Raw genomic sequence first — 16089 nt, forward strand, 5'->3', positions numbered from 1 at the left:
AGCCTCGTGCCAAATGTCACACAGGTTCCTTTATTAACAGAGGTCTGCACAATATAGAAATGTATAAAACAAATGAAATAAAAATAAACTGCCTGCATATATAGAATAAAAATGCTTCTTGAATAAAATAAAACAAATATCCCTTTCCTGCATAACAATTAAATTAAAATACACTGTGCAATTAATACAATGTAGACAGTAACAGGCAGACTTTTCCACTGAGGTTGACAGTTGTGCAAATAACAAAACATTTGTGCAAATCTCAAATTAAACATTCAAGTCAATTTGTCACAAAATAAGCTATATCAAAATCATAAAAAAAATAAATAAATAAAAAAAAATAATCGATATAAACGATATTGTCTCGTACCATATCGCATTTGAAAATATATCGATATATATTAAAATCTCGATATATCGTCCAGCCCTAGGTGGTACCCACATGACTGACGACACGCTCAACTACGCTCCACAAACCGTGTGGCTTCGTTACATCGTCATGTTGTACTGAGGCCGTTATGTTGCTCGCTTACTGCCACACATGGCAGAAACTAAAGATATGTTTAGAGAAAGAATGGCCCACAGTAACAGCTAAAATGTTTCATCGCTCAGCGTCCACAGTGCCAGACATTATGAAACACGATGGCAGCATTACTAAGCATTTACTATCGCAGCTATCTTTTGGAATCGGCTGAAGATTTGTTTTCTGTATTATATAGATTTGTAAAATCACCCTGCATGCAAACATAATTTCCTCTAAAGTCTGTAAAGTCTGTTCTGTTTTGTTCAGGCTTACAACAGGATCATTGTGTGAATCTCTTGTGTGCCCCAGCGGTTTACTGGCCTCATTTCAACATCTGCAGACGACTGACTGACTGACTGTGTTTATTCTATCATTGTCTGTGCTACACATTTTTAGGTCATCACAAATTGATATTCATGGTATTCAGAGCAGTCATGATAGCTTTGTGCACAGCATGTCATTGCAAAATGACACTTCAAATTGACAAATCAAATAGCGTTTTGCATTTGTAAAGAGTTGAAGAGTCAGACGTTTGGTGTTTTAATTCCTTTGCATCACAAAAACAAACAAACTCAACTCAAAACTCAAACGCCTTTCTGCACTTCACAGGAAACGGAACTGTTAATTGTGTGATTGTGCATCCTTTTAACTAAACAGAGATGCTTGCAATTAAACTGACCTTTAGTGCATGAAGAGGGACACGCAAATTGTCTGTTTCTTTAACCATCTAATTCAGACGGCGTGTTTGGAGAGACACTCCAAATTAGCGAGAGCTTGATTTGCGCTGCAGGATCCTCTTCAAGATGGGGATTGATTGCGGATGCAATGAACCGGCGTTCAAATAGTGATCATTACTGATTGGGATGTAACTGCCTGATTTCAAGCGCTTCCCATTCTGCATTGCTATGGAGACAGCTCTAAGTAGCACTCTCAGATTACGGTGATTGGTGGCGGCTCATTCGAGGAGTGAGCTGCTCTGCCTTGATATCTTTTTTCCCCACTCTTGCTGCCCTTTATCTCCCCTTTTTTATTTTAAATTCTGCCTTTGTCCTCCCTAGCTTCATTTTCTCAGCCCTCGCTCTCTGCTCGGTGCTTAATGTTCTCTTCTCCATATATTTTTCTCCTCTAACCTCAGTCAATGCCCCCTCGTGTTGTTTCAGTCGTTTATTCTGCCTTTCAACCTGCTACCGATCCATCAAATGTGCCTCGTCTTTTTTTATTCACTGTGCACCCTTTCTTCTCAGATGGGAGTCTGTATTCTGCAATGTCGTCTGTGGGAGGTCACGCCGGCTCGATACGTCGTACGTTTGGCCCCCAGAAACTCCTGAAGTCAGAGAACGTCTGGCTGCTGAGTGAGTAGGAGGATGACGGGATGCACGCAGAAGCCACACATGTTTAGGCGATTGCATATGCAGATAAGTGGGTGGTAATATCCAGAAATCATCTATTACTCTTCCCATGGGAGAAAAACATGTAGGAGTTACTGTCGGAAACCTTTCCACTCTGATAAGGGGTTTACATTTCTGCTGATCCCCATTGTCTTTTTTTAAAAAGCACTGCTAGAACGGGATGAAATAATCATCAGATAAGGATGGAAAATGTGGCATACTGGATAACCATAAAGACATCGTAGATGTATAGTGCTCTTCTCAGCAATTTGATAAAAATCTCAGCTAATGCCTTTAAATCTCCTCACCAGATCCTCAGTTTGCCGGCGCAGCTGTGATCCCGTCCGCTGAGAAGTACAAGGAGGAGGTCTACGTCTTTTTCAGCGAGTTTAACAAGACAGCCAAGGTGGACGAGGAGCCGTTCAGGGCGCGCATAGGCCGCGTCTGCACGGTAATAAAATAACAGCTCCTGCAGTATTCAGTAGGCTCTCACAACCTCACACGTTTGGCATATTTTAAGTCTCCTTTTCAAACGGATTCCTGATAAATGCAGTTCTCCACAATGTCAAAGCAGAAACAAGTTTTCATTACATAAATCATGGGTCCAGATCCCGGGGGGGACGGGGTGGACATGTCTCCCCCATTTTCTGAAAAACATGAATTGTTCCCCTCAATAAAAATACCCTAAATTATTCAAAATTGAACAAATATATTTTCAGACTTAAAGGTTGAATATGTAGAATATTTATTAAAAATATATTTCTAAAAAAATAATACATCCACGGTAGGGCGGGGCAATTTTGGACAAAAATAAAATCCAGATTTTTTTCTCTGAAAACCCGATTTTCGATTTCAATTTCGATTTTTTTGGTAAAACTACAAAAGACAATGGAATAAATCGTTTCAAAAATTCTATCTTTATTTTTAAAGAAAAATAGCAAACAAATTTCCCTATTCGGAATGAAGTGCAATTGAAAGATACTGTAAATCCTCCTTGAGTTTAGTAAAGTGACAACATTTACAATTTTCTTGACCAAACAAAGATGACTAGACGAGCTCTGTCTGTAATGCAGCCAGCTGCAAAAAAGGAAAATCGGAAAATGTTCCTGTTTTTAACATCGTCTTGATTAATAAATCCGATTTAGATTTAAAATCGACTAATCGCACAGCCCTATTCCACGGTGTGTTTTGAGGTGTACAGAATAAAAGCATTGGGTCCTTTTTTTTTTAGAACTGTTTACCACCATAACTGTGTTAAAACATGATCAGTTAGTTTAAACAACTTATCCATATCCAACTTCATCCATATATCAATTGATCGTGCATAAAGTAGTCCCATAGGATAAAAGGAATATGGTGAGAAGAATTTGAGATGAGTAGACACTACATGCCCAAAACCCTTGAAATTATGATTTAGGAATATAACAGTTAAGTAAGCAGTGACACACACTGTTGGCTGTTTAGGACAAATAAACAAGAAAGGTAAGCACAATAAATGATTCCCTGTGCAGTATTTTTTGGCGAGCCTTTACCAATTTATGGCATGGTATGAGTTGCATATTGGCAAAAAATTTAAAATTTAAATCACGTTGGTGTCCCCCCCAATCCTGACATCGGATCTGCACCCCTGACATAAATGTACTAGAAATTAAAGGATTTTATGGGACTGACATAACTATTGACTGCAATATGACATGCACATTTGGTACACCATCATTTTGGAGGTTTCTCCCATGTTTCTTTGATAAACTATACAAGCTTTAGCAGACTGGATGGGGACACTTAATTTGCAGACATTTTTAGCTTTCTTCACAGCTAGGCTAAGCCCGACCACTGCGGGAGTTTTCCATTCAGGCCATTGTCTCTTTAAAGCAACAACCTTGACTTCTTTTTTTTATGTTTCACATAAAACATCACCTGCGATGCAGCACAGCCGAGACTGCACTATATTTCTATTCCTCCATCTTTCCCTCCTGCCTCGCGAGCCTCCCAGCTCTTCTCACAGAACGTTACGGTGGACTAACAGTGTGGTAATGACTCGCTGCCGTCATCATCATGTTTGGCCGTGAGGATGGATTAACGTGGCCAGTTCAGCATTTCCTTCTTTCCACATTGAACTATCTAAACAATTCAAATTTTAACCATTTTGCCAGCATATAAGATGTTTTTTTGCATCTTGTGTCTAGACATTCATCTGGTACCTTTTGTAATAAATTCACTGCAAAATGTCAGGAGAAATAAATAAATCCCTAAACCCCTTTAGGCAACACTATCATAAAGGCCTTACTGGTGGAATGCTGCTCTAATGGTTGTCTTTCTGTCCAGTTCTTCTGTTTCCATAAGAGAACTCTGATTCTCATTGTTCCCTAAGGCGTTCATCCGTGACTACAGAGTACTGAACAGCTAGATCTAAGAAGTCCTGGGGGGGGGGGGGGAACAAAACTCTACAACTTTTAAGCCACTGTAAATGCTGGAGTCCTTCCCCAGATTTGTGCCATAATAAATTCCTGCCTTGTAGGCAATTCCATTGATCCCATTGCAAAATTGTCATTTAGATAATTAACTGTGAGTCTAATTTAAAAGATTTGGGCCTTTTTTAATAACTGAATTGAAGTGATTTTGTTGGATGGACTGATTGAGTTATGGTTAGGGCTGGGCGATATATCGAGATTTTAATATATATCGATATATTTTCAAACGCGATATGGTACGAGACAATATCGTTTATATCGTTATAGCTTTTTTTATGATTTTGATATAGCTTATTTTGTGACAATTGACTTGAATGTTTTATTTGAGATTTGCACAAATGTTTTGTTATTTGCACAACTGTCAACCTCAGTGGAAAAGTCTTAATTGCACAGTGTATTTTAATGTAATTGTTATGCAGGAAAGGGATATTTGTTTTATTTTATTCAAGAAGCATTATTATTCTATATATGCAGGCAGTTTATTTTTATTTCATTTGTTTTATACATTTTGATATTGTGCAGACCTCTGTTAATAAAGGAACCTGTGTGACATTTGGCACGAGGCTTTGTATTAAAACTGACCGTTTTTTTAAAGGTTTGGCTCAGAAAAAAATGAAGCTAACAGAGATGCTAACAGAGATGCTATGCTATAATGCTTTGGGGGAAACCCCAATTATAGCACAGAAAAAATATCGATATATATCGAGTATCACCATTCAGCTAGAAAATATCGAGATATGACTTTTGGTCCATATCGCCCAGCCCTAGTTATGGTCATATCCCACTGACTGAAGAGGGATATATCAGAAGTTAGTTCTTACTTCCACAAGAAAGGTATCGTAATACAAACTGTTTATTACACACTCATCATTGAGTATTGTGTGTAGACCGGCAAGTACAAAATATAAATTGAATCAATTGTTGTAAAAGTAGAATTAATATGGTGAGAAATTAATTTGCATCCTGTTGAAAGTGTTGGTTCAAAGCTTGTCACTTCTTATCAGCCTGTGGATGATTGCATGAGGAGATTGATTTGATCCCTCAGCCTGTTTCACATCATTTACTTTTTGAAGAGTTGGAACACAAATATTACATTGATTGGACGATAAATCAGACATGAATCTCACATGGACAGGTTCACCAGTACTGCATCGCTCCTTTTGAAGCAACTTTGTTTGTAGTTTGACATTTCCGCTGTTTAAGATCAGAGATGCTGAAGCAATGGTTTCCGAATTAGTTCTCAAAGAAAAAACACCTGATGCATTAAGTTTTTCAAGCTGTGCACATCTCAGATCTATCTCGACAGGGAAATCTTTAAAAAAAAGAGAAACAAATATGTGAACTTTTCTTTGCCAAAGTGGCAGAGGGAAAGGAAGGGGAGGGCGCTGCGTTGCATGATTTTTGGAGACAGAATCACAAATGTTGGCAGAGGGCACAAAGCAAAAGTCACAGCTGCTTTGGAAACCTGGCTGACTCTTTACGGCTTTATTTTAACAGACCTTTTGTATGTTTGCCAGGGGGATGAAGGGGGCATCAGATCCCTGCTGCCAGAATCCTGGACCACCTTCTTGAAGGCTCGGGTGATGTGCGGTGCAGGAAACACTCAGCAGCAGTACAACAACATGAAGCAGGCAGTCGTGCTGACGGCTCAGGACAAGAGGGCCGGCGTCTTGTACGGCCTGTTCTCAAATGCATGGTAAGCAGCAATGTGTAATAAATCAGAAGCTTGAGTAGCTGGTTTGTAAATAAAGCTACTTCTGAGATTAACTCTTGATTACCTCAACCTAATCTTCTAAAGATTAGCAATTTCCTTAGAAGTAGTTGTGAACTTGAAAATACTGGATAAAATACAACAAAACAGTATTTAGAGTTAATTGCAAGAAAAGAAGACTCATCATTCATGATATATTAGAATATATCAACAAAAACCTCAGATTATAGTTGCTACAGTATAGGGTTGGGCGATATATCGAGATTTTAATATATATCGATATATTTTCAAACGCGATATGGTACGAGACAATATTGTTTATATCGATTTTTATTTATTTATTTTTTTATGATTTTTTTTTTATGATTTTGATATAGCTTATTTTGTGAAAAATTGACTTGAATGTTTTATTTGAGATTTGCACAAATGTTTTGTATTTGCACAACTGTCAACCTCAGTGGAAAAGTCTGCCTGTTACTGTCTACATTGTATTCATTGTACAGTGTATTTTAATTTAATTGTTATGCAGGAAAGGGATATTTGTTTTATTTTATTCAAGAAGCATTTTTATTCTATATATGCAGGCAGTTTATTTTTATTTAATTTGTTTTATACATTTTGATATTGTGCAGACCTCTGTTAATAAAGGAACCTGTGTGACATTTTGCACGAGGCTTTGTATTAAAACTGACTGTTTTTTTAAGGGTTTGCCTCAGAAAAAATGAAGCTAACAGAGATGCTATGCTATAATGCTTTGGGGGAAACCCCAATTATGGCACAGAAAAAATATCGATATATATCGAGTATCAACATTCAGCTAGAAAATATTGAGATATGACTTTTGGTCCATATCGCCCAGCCCTACCTCAAACTAAGTTGTTATACGTTAAATTCCTTTTACACACCCTACTCTTAACCTCTGCTCTCCGCACTGTACAGTCTCTAGCCAAAAACCACTTAATTTATAATTTTTTGTAATTTATAGAATGTTTTTTGTTTTGTTTTTGTCTTTGTTTTTTTGTCTTTGCTTCTTGTCTAGATATCTTTGTTACTTGTCCAATATATCCATTCTTTTTCAATGTTTGAATCCAAATTACTAGTTTTGTTTTGTATAAAACCTCCTGAGTTGAGGTGCATAAAAGGGTAGGCATAATAAGCCTTGGCTTCAGCCTATACCTTTTCGCTGCCATTTAAAATATTGGATAATTTTTATGTTTTATTATGTTGTATCCAAATGGGCCGAAATAAAACTCAAAATCAAGCAAAATCAAATCAATCAAACTAACCTTCTAAAGATTACCGTAGCAGTTTCCTTAGAAGTAGTTGTGAACTTGAAAATACTGGATAAAATAAAACAAAACAGTATTTGGAGTTAAATGCAAGAAAAGAAGACTCATCATGATATATTGGAATACATCCACAAAAACGTCAGATTATAGTTGCTATCTATCTCAGGTTCTGTCTATTGCTTTTTGAAGAAATCAAGCCCTGCCTTGTTCAAAGATGTATCTTCTCTTGTTTCCAGGGGCAGAACAGTAATCTGTGCGTACTCCATTGAAGATATTGATCAAGCATTCTCCAACTCTAAACTGAAGGGCTACAGCAGTCCACTCACTGGGAATCGACCTGGCATGGTGAGAAAAAACACACTTTTTTAGTTTTGGTCTCTGTCCATAAGGCATAAGTTACCAAAAAAGAAGTGATTTTGGAGCTTTTTGTTCCCCGAGGTTGTTGCACAGCACAGTCTGAACCCACTTCTCTCCTCAGTGTGTCAGCAAAAGCCATTCGATACCAGAAAACCAATACATCAAAAACCTCGGGGTGATCAGGTACAATCCAGAAATTGAGGACGTAATTCGGCCTGTTGGCGTGGCTCCACTCGATCTCCCAACAGACGACCAGATCACCCACACAGTGGCCGATATCGTCCTGGCAGTCAACGAAGAGCACTACAGCGTCCTCTACCTTGGAACAGGTAAGTGTGGGCCGACATTTGACTATTAAAACTATTTGTTTGGGGAAGGCAATAAACATTCACAGAAATAGATTTTTCCCTTACAAAATTGTGTTAGTGATTTGTCCATACATACTGCCTTTTAATGAGCTAAAACATTACCTGTTTCTCTGAAATGCCCCTGCAGTATCGGCAGTATTCGAGTTGTAAAAAAAGAATCAGGGGGGATGGTGGATTTTATCATATGGGGACAGATAATTTGTGCTGATTACAAATAATATAACATATTACAAATAATTGTACTGACCAAAACACCTGCAGAAATACTGCAGGAATGACATAGCAGCAGTTAAATGCAGCCTTCTGTAAGATTTAAATATCCACTGGGCTTACATCTAATACATCAAAACACAACAATAAAAAACACTTTTCTGAACTTATCAATATGACTCTGTCCTTCACAGGATAAGTAAAATGGATCACTGCAAAAACTCACAATCTTAACAAGAATATTTCTAGTTAAAATGTCTCATTTTAGTAAAAAAAAAAAATCTCATTACATTTAAAACAAGCCTGGAAAAAAACAACAATTTTCACCCGTTTCAAGTCGATTTTCACTTGAAATAAGTAGAAAAATCTGCCAGTGGAACAAGATTTTTTTGCTTGTAATAAGAAGATAAATCTTGTCCCACCTGCAGATTTTCCTACTTATTTCAAGTGAAAATTTACTTGAAACAGGTGAAAATTGTCAAATAAGTTATTTTTCTGGTGTTATTTTTCTGGTGATGACTCTAAATGTTGAAATAGCAGTAAAACCATATTCATTGATGAAATGACATAAGGGATGGAAAGGGGGGATGACCGTTTTAATTTCAGGGGGGATGCCATCCCCCCTCATCCCCCCTCAACTCGAGTACTGAGTATCGGTGCCTCTTTTCTCTTGGTTAGGAGAGAGGGAGCATTTCTACACCTGGTCAACAGTATTAGTGCAAGTAGTCAAGGCTCACATGTTGGACAAGACAAGCAAAACAGTTTATCTGCTGCTTCTTTTATCCACTCTTTCCAAAAATTCTGATGACTATTCAGATGAAGGCTTGTTCTGCTTCGTGAGCTTGTACAACGGCACTTAGCACATAGTCTTGTTGTCAATCCATTGAAATATTTTGCCTGTAAATGAATTAGAAAGACTTTTCAGAAATTTTTTTTACTTTTCACATCAATGAAAAGTATGTATAATAGTACACACTTTGTATGGAAAGCTGCGATGTTGTGGCACGTAAAAATCGTAGTGATCTTGAATCTAATTCACCTCAAGAATCACAAAAAATGTCTCATCAGCTTTGGTTTTTGCTACTTGAGACCATGTATTGACGGTTTTAGAAAGCACTACAATGTAAAAAAAAAAAACAACAAAAACCATCTGGCGTTACACACTGACTATGTTTACATGCAGTAAAAATTTGGGTTATTGCTAATTTTCCGGTTACTGAAACATTGGGAATATTCCGTTTACATGGTAATTAATCATTCGGGATATCTGGATCAAACCAGCGATGCACGGAGAACATCATGACACAATTCCCGTCATTTCCGCTTCTTCTTCCTGTATCCAAATTCAAAACAAATGCTGCTTCGCGCAACTTTTCGCTCACTTTCTTGTAAATCTCGCTATCCCGGTACTTTCTACCGTCTACAAATACCAAAATGTTCATATCCTTCATTACATTTATGAAGTGATTAGTCTCCTCCTGGTCTTGTTTCTCTGTGTTTATAAGAACTTCCTGGACTCAAAAGACCAGGATTCCTTGTGAACAGAGCATGTGCAGAAAACAAATTCATGTTCCGTTTGATGGGGATATTCCGTTTGGCGTTTACATGACCGAATATTCAGGTTTTAAAAGGAGTAACCCAGGGGTCATATTCTGGTTTTTAAAAACCCGAACATGAGCAAATTTGGGTTATTCAAAGGGGTTATTGGTGTTTACATGGCCGTGTAAATTCGGGTTATTGCCAATATTCGGGTTTTAAAAGGGTTATTGATGCATGGAAACGCAGTCATTGTATTTTCATACACACACACACACACACACACACACACACACACACACACACACACACACACACACACACACACACACAGGAGGATTGGAGTCCAGTGGCTAACTCCACCCCCTTAAAATGGGTGATATGAAGAGAGCAGTGAACACATGGTTAAAAAGGAGCTTTTGTACTTTATCCCTCAGAGAATGTCGTAAAACAGAAAAACAGTCAGGACATGTTTCTTTTTAAGGCCAGTTCATCTGCAACAGATAGCAGGACATAATTCAAGAATGCCAAATAAGATTGAAACATTCAAGAAATTATTTTAGTGGGCCATCAATTCAAGCACTAAATACTTGAAAGTATGAAAACCTGGGACAAGGTCAAAATACTTTCTGCTCATCTGTGTATATCAGCAGGTCTTGGCCTTCATGAGGTCAAGTCTGTTTGATCCATACAGTAATTTTGAGCTACTGCTGTTACTCATGGCAGTTATTTTAAAAAAAAGTGTTTTTTTTCCCTCAGGGACATTGCTATGGCAACCATCACACATCCTATGCGTATGCACTGTGTGTATGGGTTCTCCAAAAGATGAGCACGTGTCATCTTTCTCACTGCTATAATGGCTTTGTGCTTGTTTCTTTTCAGGCCTTTCTGGATTGGTTATGTTTTTAGTGGACAGAAGACAATGTAGAGTTAAAAAAAGGCATCTTGACAGCCTCTCAGGGTGGGCTTTTCAAACTGTGTCAGTAATAGGAAAGAGAGAGAGAACTATGAAGACCTATGGGTCCCCGTGGTGGCCTAAAAAGAAACTGGAGCAGTGTCAGTCCAACTGGTGTGTGAGGCCAGGGAAGCTGCTAGTGAGATTCAATAATTACTAAATGTCTCCTGTTTTTTCTGGTATTTCTTTTCTATACTAAAGCACAGACATTAGCGTGCAATAGTTGTAGATAGTTGTCTGGTATAAGTGCATTTTGTTTTCCTCATGTGTGATATTGCATCACCTTGGCTGCAGGGCACTGGCTATTAATATTCACAGCTTGCGCCGAGCCGAGCTCATCACCCTACATAATTAATTTCAAACAAGCTTTCATTTTGTGCAAAAAAACTGGTGTCTTAAAATAATTCAGTCTTGAAGCCGTGAAACGGTTCACTTGTCTTCATATGTGGTAGCATAAGGTCCACCTTCAGTCTTGGGACAGTAGTCCTGCCTGGCGGGGGAAAGTGCATCAAACATCTTAAAGAAAGAAGAAGAAAAACCAAAGGTTGGAATTAGATTGTAAGCCATGAAAAGGAAGGAAACACTGACTGAGTTTTCAAACAATAAATACCATAAAAGAATAAACTGCCTTTAGTGATGCACCAGTTGAAAACCATTTAAAAGCCTTTATGCACATCTAACTGGATTACCTTTGCTTTATTGGAGTTTCAGTGCATTTGTCCTGTTTGGCCTGATTCTTTTAGCTTGCTCAAAAGGTCAGATTTCATAATCTGATGTAAACTAGAAAACCACGTTTATGCCACTTTAAACATTAGGTGGAGTGGAGGGGGGGTGTTGTTTGGACTCTCCGTCCAAAAAACCTCCACAAATAATCATTTGCATTCTATGCACAATATCAAAGAGCAAACACAAAACAAAATGTTTAACAGATCTATTAATTAAACTTAGTAGAAAATGAGAGAATTAGCTTTTGGAGTTTTTCATTCCTAGTCAGTTGTGGATCCGGATTGAGAGGGATCGTGGTGACTATAGATCTTTTTTATTTTCAGTAATAAGTTCGGGATTACTCACCAGAGATTTGTGAGTCAGCATGATTGCAGGTGCTGAAAGATGAACGATTTATTTTTTATTTCCTTCTAAAAATGGGGCAGAGCAAAAGGAACCGTAAAGATGAACACGTCCATTATCATATTGTGTTCAGCGATGAAGCCCCAGCTGGTAATTTGGAGGTAAAATGTCTCTCATCAACTTCTATGTTTCCATAATAACCTTTTTTAAGATGATTTATATTTTTGTGTTTATATTGTTCCTAAAAAAGAAATCACATTGATACTTTTTTCACTAGTTTTGTAAGGTTTGGAGGATAAAGGAGATAATTTCATCCATTGATCCAGGTGCTGCCTTCCTTCTAATAATCAAAACCTGCAGACTGCAGACACTTAAATAGTCTTGATGGGAGTGCAGCAGTATTTGAAAAAGTTAATTTCTCTATCTTGTAATCTCCAGCCAACAAATAATTGACCAGAACATCTTTATAGCATTACTTGGAACAGCTGAAAGATATTATGTCCATGTTTTTCTTATTACAAAAGGTGTTTTTTTTTTTTTTTTTCAAATCTTAAATCAAACTGACGCAAGTCTGAAGTCCTTTACTGATTCCCTTCAGGAATGCTCAAGAGAACATCTAATTCATTTGTAGTATTCTATGGGCCCAATTTACTAAGATCCTAAATAAAGAGTACTAAATTGCGTGTGCACTGAAAAAGTTTGCGCGTGCTGTTGTTGCGTGGTTTGCGGGTGATCAACTAAGATTGCGTGCGCAATTGATAACAGGTGCAAACAGCAGTATTTAAATGAGGTGTTGCGTGTCTTCCGGTTTGCGGCGCAAACTTTGCGCCATGGAGAGTCTGGATGGAAAGCAGGATAGTTGCAAGCGCAAAATGAAATTTGACGAGTTGGAGTTAGAGATATTAGTGGAAGAGGCAAATTGTTGTGCCGTATTCAGCACCCCTGCCGTGACAAGCACCCCCTCGTATATTCAATGATAAGTAGACCAAGAAAAAAAACAACACACTGACACTTCAATATATTTATATATACACACTCACACAAACACATACTTAGGAGTTTATATTATATATATTTACAAATATTATGGAAGACAACACAGTAAGCAGGCTATTAATTAATGACATCAATAACCATTTACCCGATTTTTTTCATCTGTGACTGTGATTGTGGGAAAGTATGACTATTGTGGAATCCATGAGCGCATTTAAACATGAATCATTAACACAAAACTGGACGCTAAACAGAACGTGACACGGAATGAGAATATCATTTTTGTCAAACGAGGAGGTGCTTTTCACGGCAGGGGTGCTGAATACGGCACAACACCGGGGTATGACAACTGCAGAACAAGTATAGGCGCACAATGAGAAACACTTTTTTCTCCATGAAAACACGTGATTTATTTATTATCACAAATAAAAAAATGAAGGTGCCTCCTGTGGCAACCTTTTGCTGAATAATACTCGATTTAACATTCAAATAAAATATTTCTCCTTTTGCATGTGGAGATTAGCACCTTCCTTTCGAACGTATTAAATACAGACGCAATCACAATCCCTGCAGTAACTTTCAGGCTTGGTAAATCTCATTGCGCGTGGTAAATGGACCAATTTGCATCTTTCCCTCTCAGTATTTAGCGATTTCTGGCGGGTACGTCCCATATTGATTATTCATCAGGGCAAAAGTACTAACTGAATTGCGTGTGCTATTTTGCGCATTTGAGAGGCGCAGTCCTCTTTGCACGCTGTTAGTAGATCAGCTGGCACTTTGGTTTGCGGGTGCTGTCAAGTTTGCACACGTTTTTACACACGCAAACCTTTAGTAAATCAGGCCCTAAGTGTGGTAAAATTGACTTTACGTCAATTGCACCAATTCACAACAAAATAATCATAAGGCAATGGTCCATTTAGGTCAAACATGCAAATAAATACCAAAAAAAAGCACAACTTTGGGGATTTACCTATAAATTTCACTGCAGCCTACTTTTTGGCCCTCGGATATCTTTAAACAACTATTATCTATTATTATAGCTACATAAACCTGCTGGTGCATAACTGCCATCTTGTCATTTGGTTACATTATATTCATCTGAAATCATGAACACGGCATGTAGTTTATGGCATTCACTAAAATTACGATTATTAAGAAAAGAAGACACGGAGAACTTTTTATTTTTTGTAATATGTATCCTAATATATTGTCATTCCTTAGGTGAGTCTCAAGAAATGTTGATTATTCTACAGGAAATGTATGTAAGGCGAGAACAGGGGCAAGTAGATTCCATTTGCAATTGCTAAGATATCAGGTATTAACAAACTAAAATAAAGTGTATTCTGCATGACGAGGGTTGATGCCAGTCAGCATGGAAGACTTTTTCCAACAATGAAGGCTGGAAAAAACTTACAAACTTAGCTTATACTTTCTTTTGTTGGTGTTAAAAGTCCCTTATGTCTAAAAACTAAAAGAAGAAGTATACCCCAAAGATCTAAATAGGCCGGGCATTGAAGTTCAGCAGCAGAAAGATTGATTACTGTGAGCATATTGCCCCCTAAGGAGTCACTTAAGAAGAAACAGCAAAAGAAAAATGGTAACCTTTGGGAGCCAGCAGATAAACTAAAGCAGTTACTATATCTGTCAATGGACTGCTAGGAATGAAGCAAATGTATGGGTTTGTGTGAAGGATTTCTCAGTGATGGATTCAGCACCACAGGAAATAAAGCAGCTTGAAGTTTGTTATCATCCATGCAGTATCTCTGCAGGGGTGACAAAAGTCCCAGAGTCATGCATTTATTCCAGTCAATCTTAGGTTTGAGATCAGAAGCTGTTTTTATTTTACACAGAGTGACACCTAGAATGACAGCAGTTTAAAATTCAAAGAAGCATCTTACTAAAAATAGAGGAAGTGACTCAGCACAAGAATCACAGCTCTGACAATAAGTTCACATAAAAGTGCAAATTTTACGAGGTAGTGAGAAAATCCGACGGAGTATTAGGGCCAAACTAAGACAAAAAAAAAGGAAATTACGAGAATAAAGTCATAATAATGTGAGAATAAAGTCGTAAAATTACGAGAATAAAGTCATAATGTTGAGAGAATAAAGTCGTAATATTATGCAAATAAAGTCGTAGTATTACAAGAATAAAGTCGTAATATTTTGAGAATAAAGTCGTAATATTACGACAATAAAGTCGTAATATTACGACAATAAAGTCGTAATATTAAATATATTATAAATATATAAATATAACTTCACAAGATGCTCAATATTCCTAATTTTAACAAAGGGAGAAGATGCTCTTACTGTTAGAGTTCTCATAAATTATATTCTCATAATATTACGACTTTATTCTCATAATATTACAACTTTATTCTCGTAATCTTACGACTTTATTCTCATAATATTACAACTTTATTCTCGTAATCTTACGACTTTATTCTCATTATATTATGACTTTATTCTCGTAATTTCCAATTTTTTTGTCTTAGTTTGGCCCTAATACTCCGTCGTAAGAAAAGATGTTTACTGTAAAATGATGTGTTATTTTAGTAATCCCTACCTGGATAAGTACAGCTAAAAACAGATTTGCTCAGCAAATGTCACGCGAGTTCAGCGTTGACACTTTTCCCCCTTCAGCTGCTTTCTTTGTGCCTGTACAAAGAACTGAAAATAGCCACAGAGAGGATTAAAGAATCACACAAGGACACACTGGATAGAATGGGGAATGTTATCTTTGACTACAGAGAGCAAGGATTTGAAGTTTATGAAAACAAGACGGAGCAGATTGAGGACAAAAGAAGTCCAAATGACAGCAAGAACCTGCCTGCTTAATTGCAAATGACGGATGCGTGGCGTCGCGTCTTCATGCAGGAAATGAAAATGCAAAATTAAAAAGGCTTCACTGTAATCCCCTTTTCACAGCAGAAAAGGGGGAAAAAAAACCCTCTTTGTTGGTAGAAAAGACAAAACAAGTAAGAATCAGTCCCTGCTGAGTGACTTTCAGTTTTACAAGTTAATATTTGGGCAAGAAGGGCTGGTTGTGTGGATGAGAAAATGCATCATTGTTAGGGAGTGCAGACAAAAAGGGAAGACATTCATTATTGGCTTTCACTCCAATCAACACAAAAAGACATCCCAGGAGTTGAAGAAATACAGTGAGAAGCCAAAGTGAGTAAAGAGAGAATGGAGCTGCTCTCTCTCGGCTGTCTGGC

The 16089-nt window shown here is 37.5% G+C and overlaps 1 protein-coding gene across 1 annotated transcript in view; it reads left to right on the forward strand.

Annotated features, from left to right (window-relative positions):
* Positions 1–16089, forward strand: part of si:ch211-113g11.6 (uncharacterized protein LOC559008 homolog) — a 61982-nt gene that overhangs the window by 33195 nt on the left and 12698 nt on the right. The window contains exons 6-10 of the mRNA XM_061717563.1: positions 1768–1875; positions 2223–2362; positions 5900–6078; positions 7619–7727; positions 7861–8068. Of these exons, the coding sequence (XP_061573547.1) occupies positions 1768–1875; positions 2223–2362; positions 5900–6078; positions 7619–7727; positions 7861–8068 (744 nt within the window). The remainder of the gene's footprint in view (positions 1–1767; positions 1876–2222; positions 2363–5899; positions 6079–7618; positions 7728–7860; positions 8069–16089) is intronic.

This window comes from Cololabis saira, chromosome 3 (assembly GCF_033807715.1).
Source record: "Cololabis saira isolate AMF1-May2022 chromosome 3, fColSai1.1, whole genome shotgun sequence".
NCBI lineage: Eukaryota > Metazoa > Chordata > Actinopteri > Beloniformes > Belonidae > Cololabis > Cololabis saira.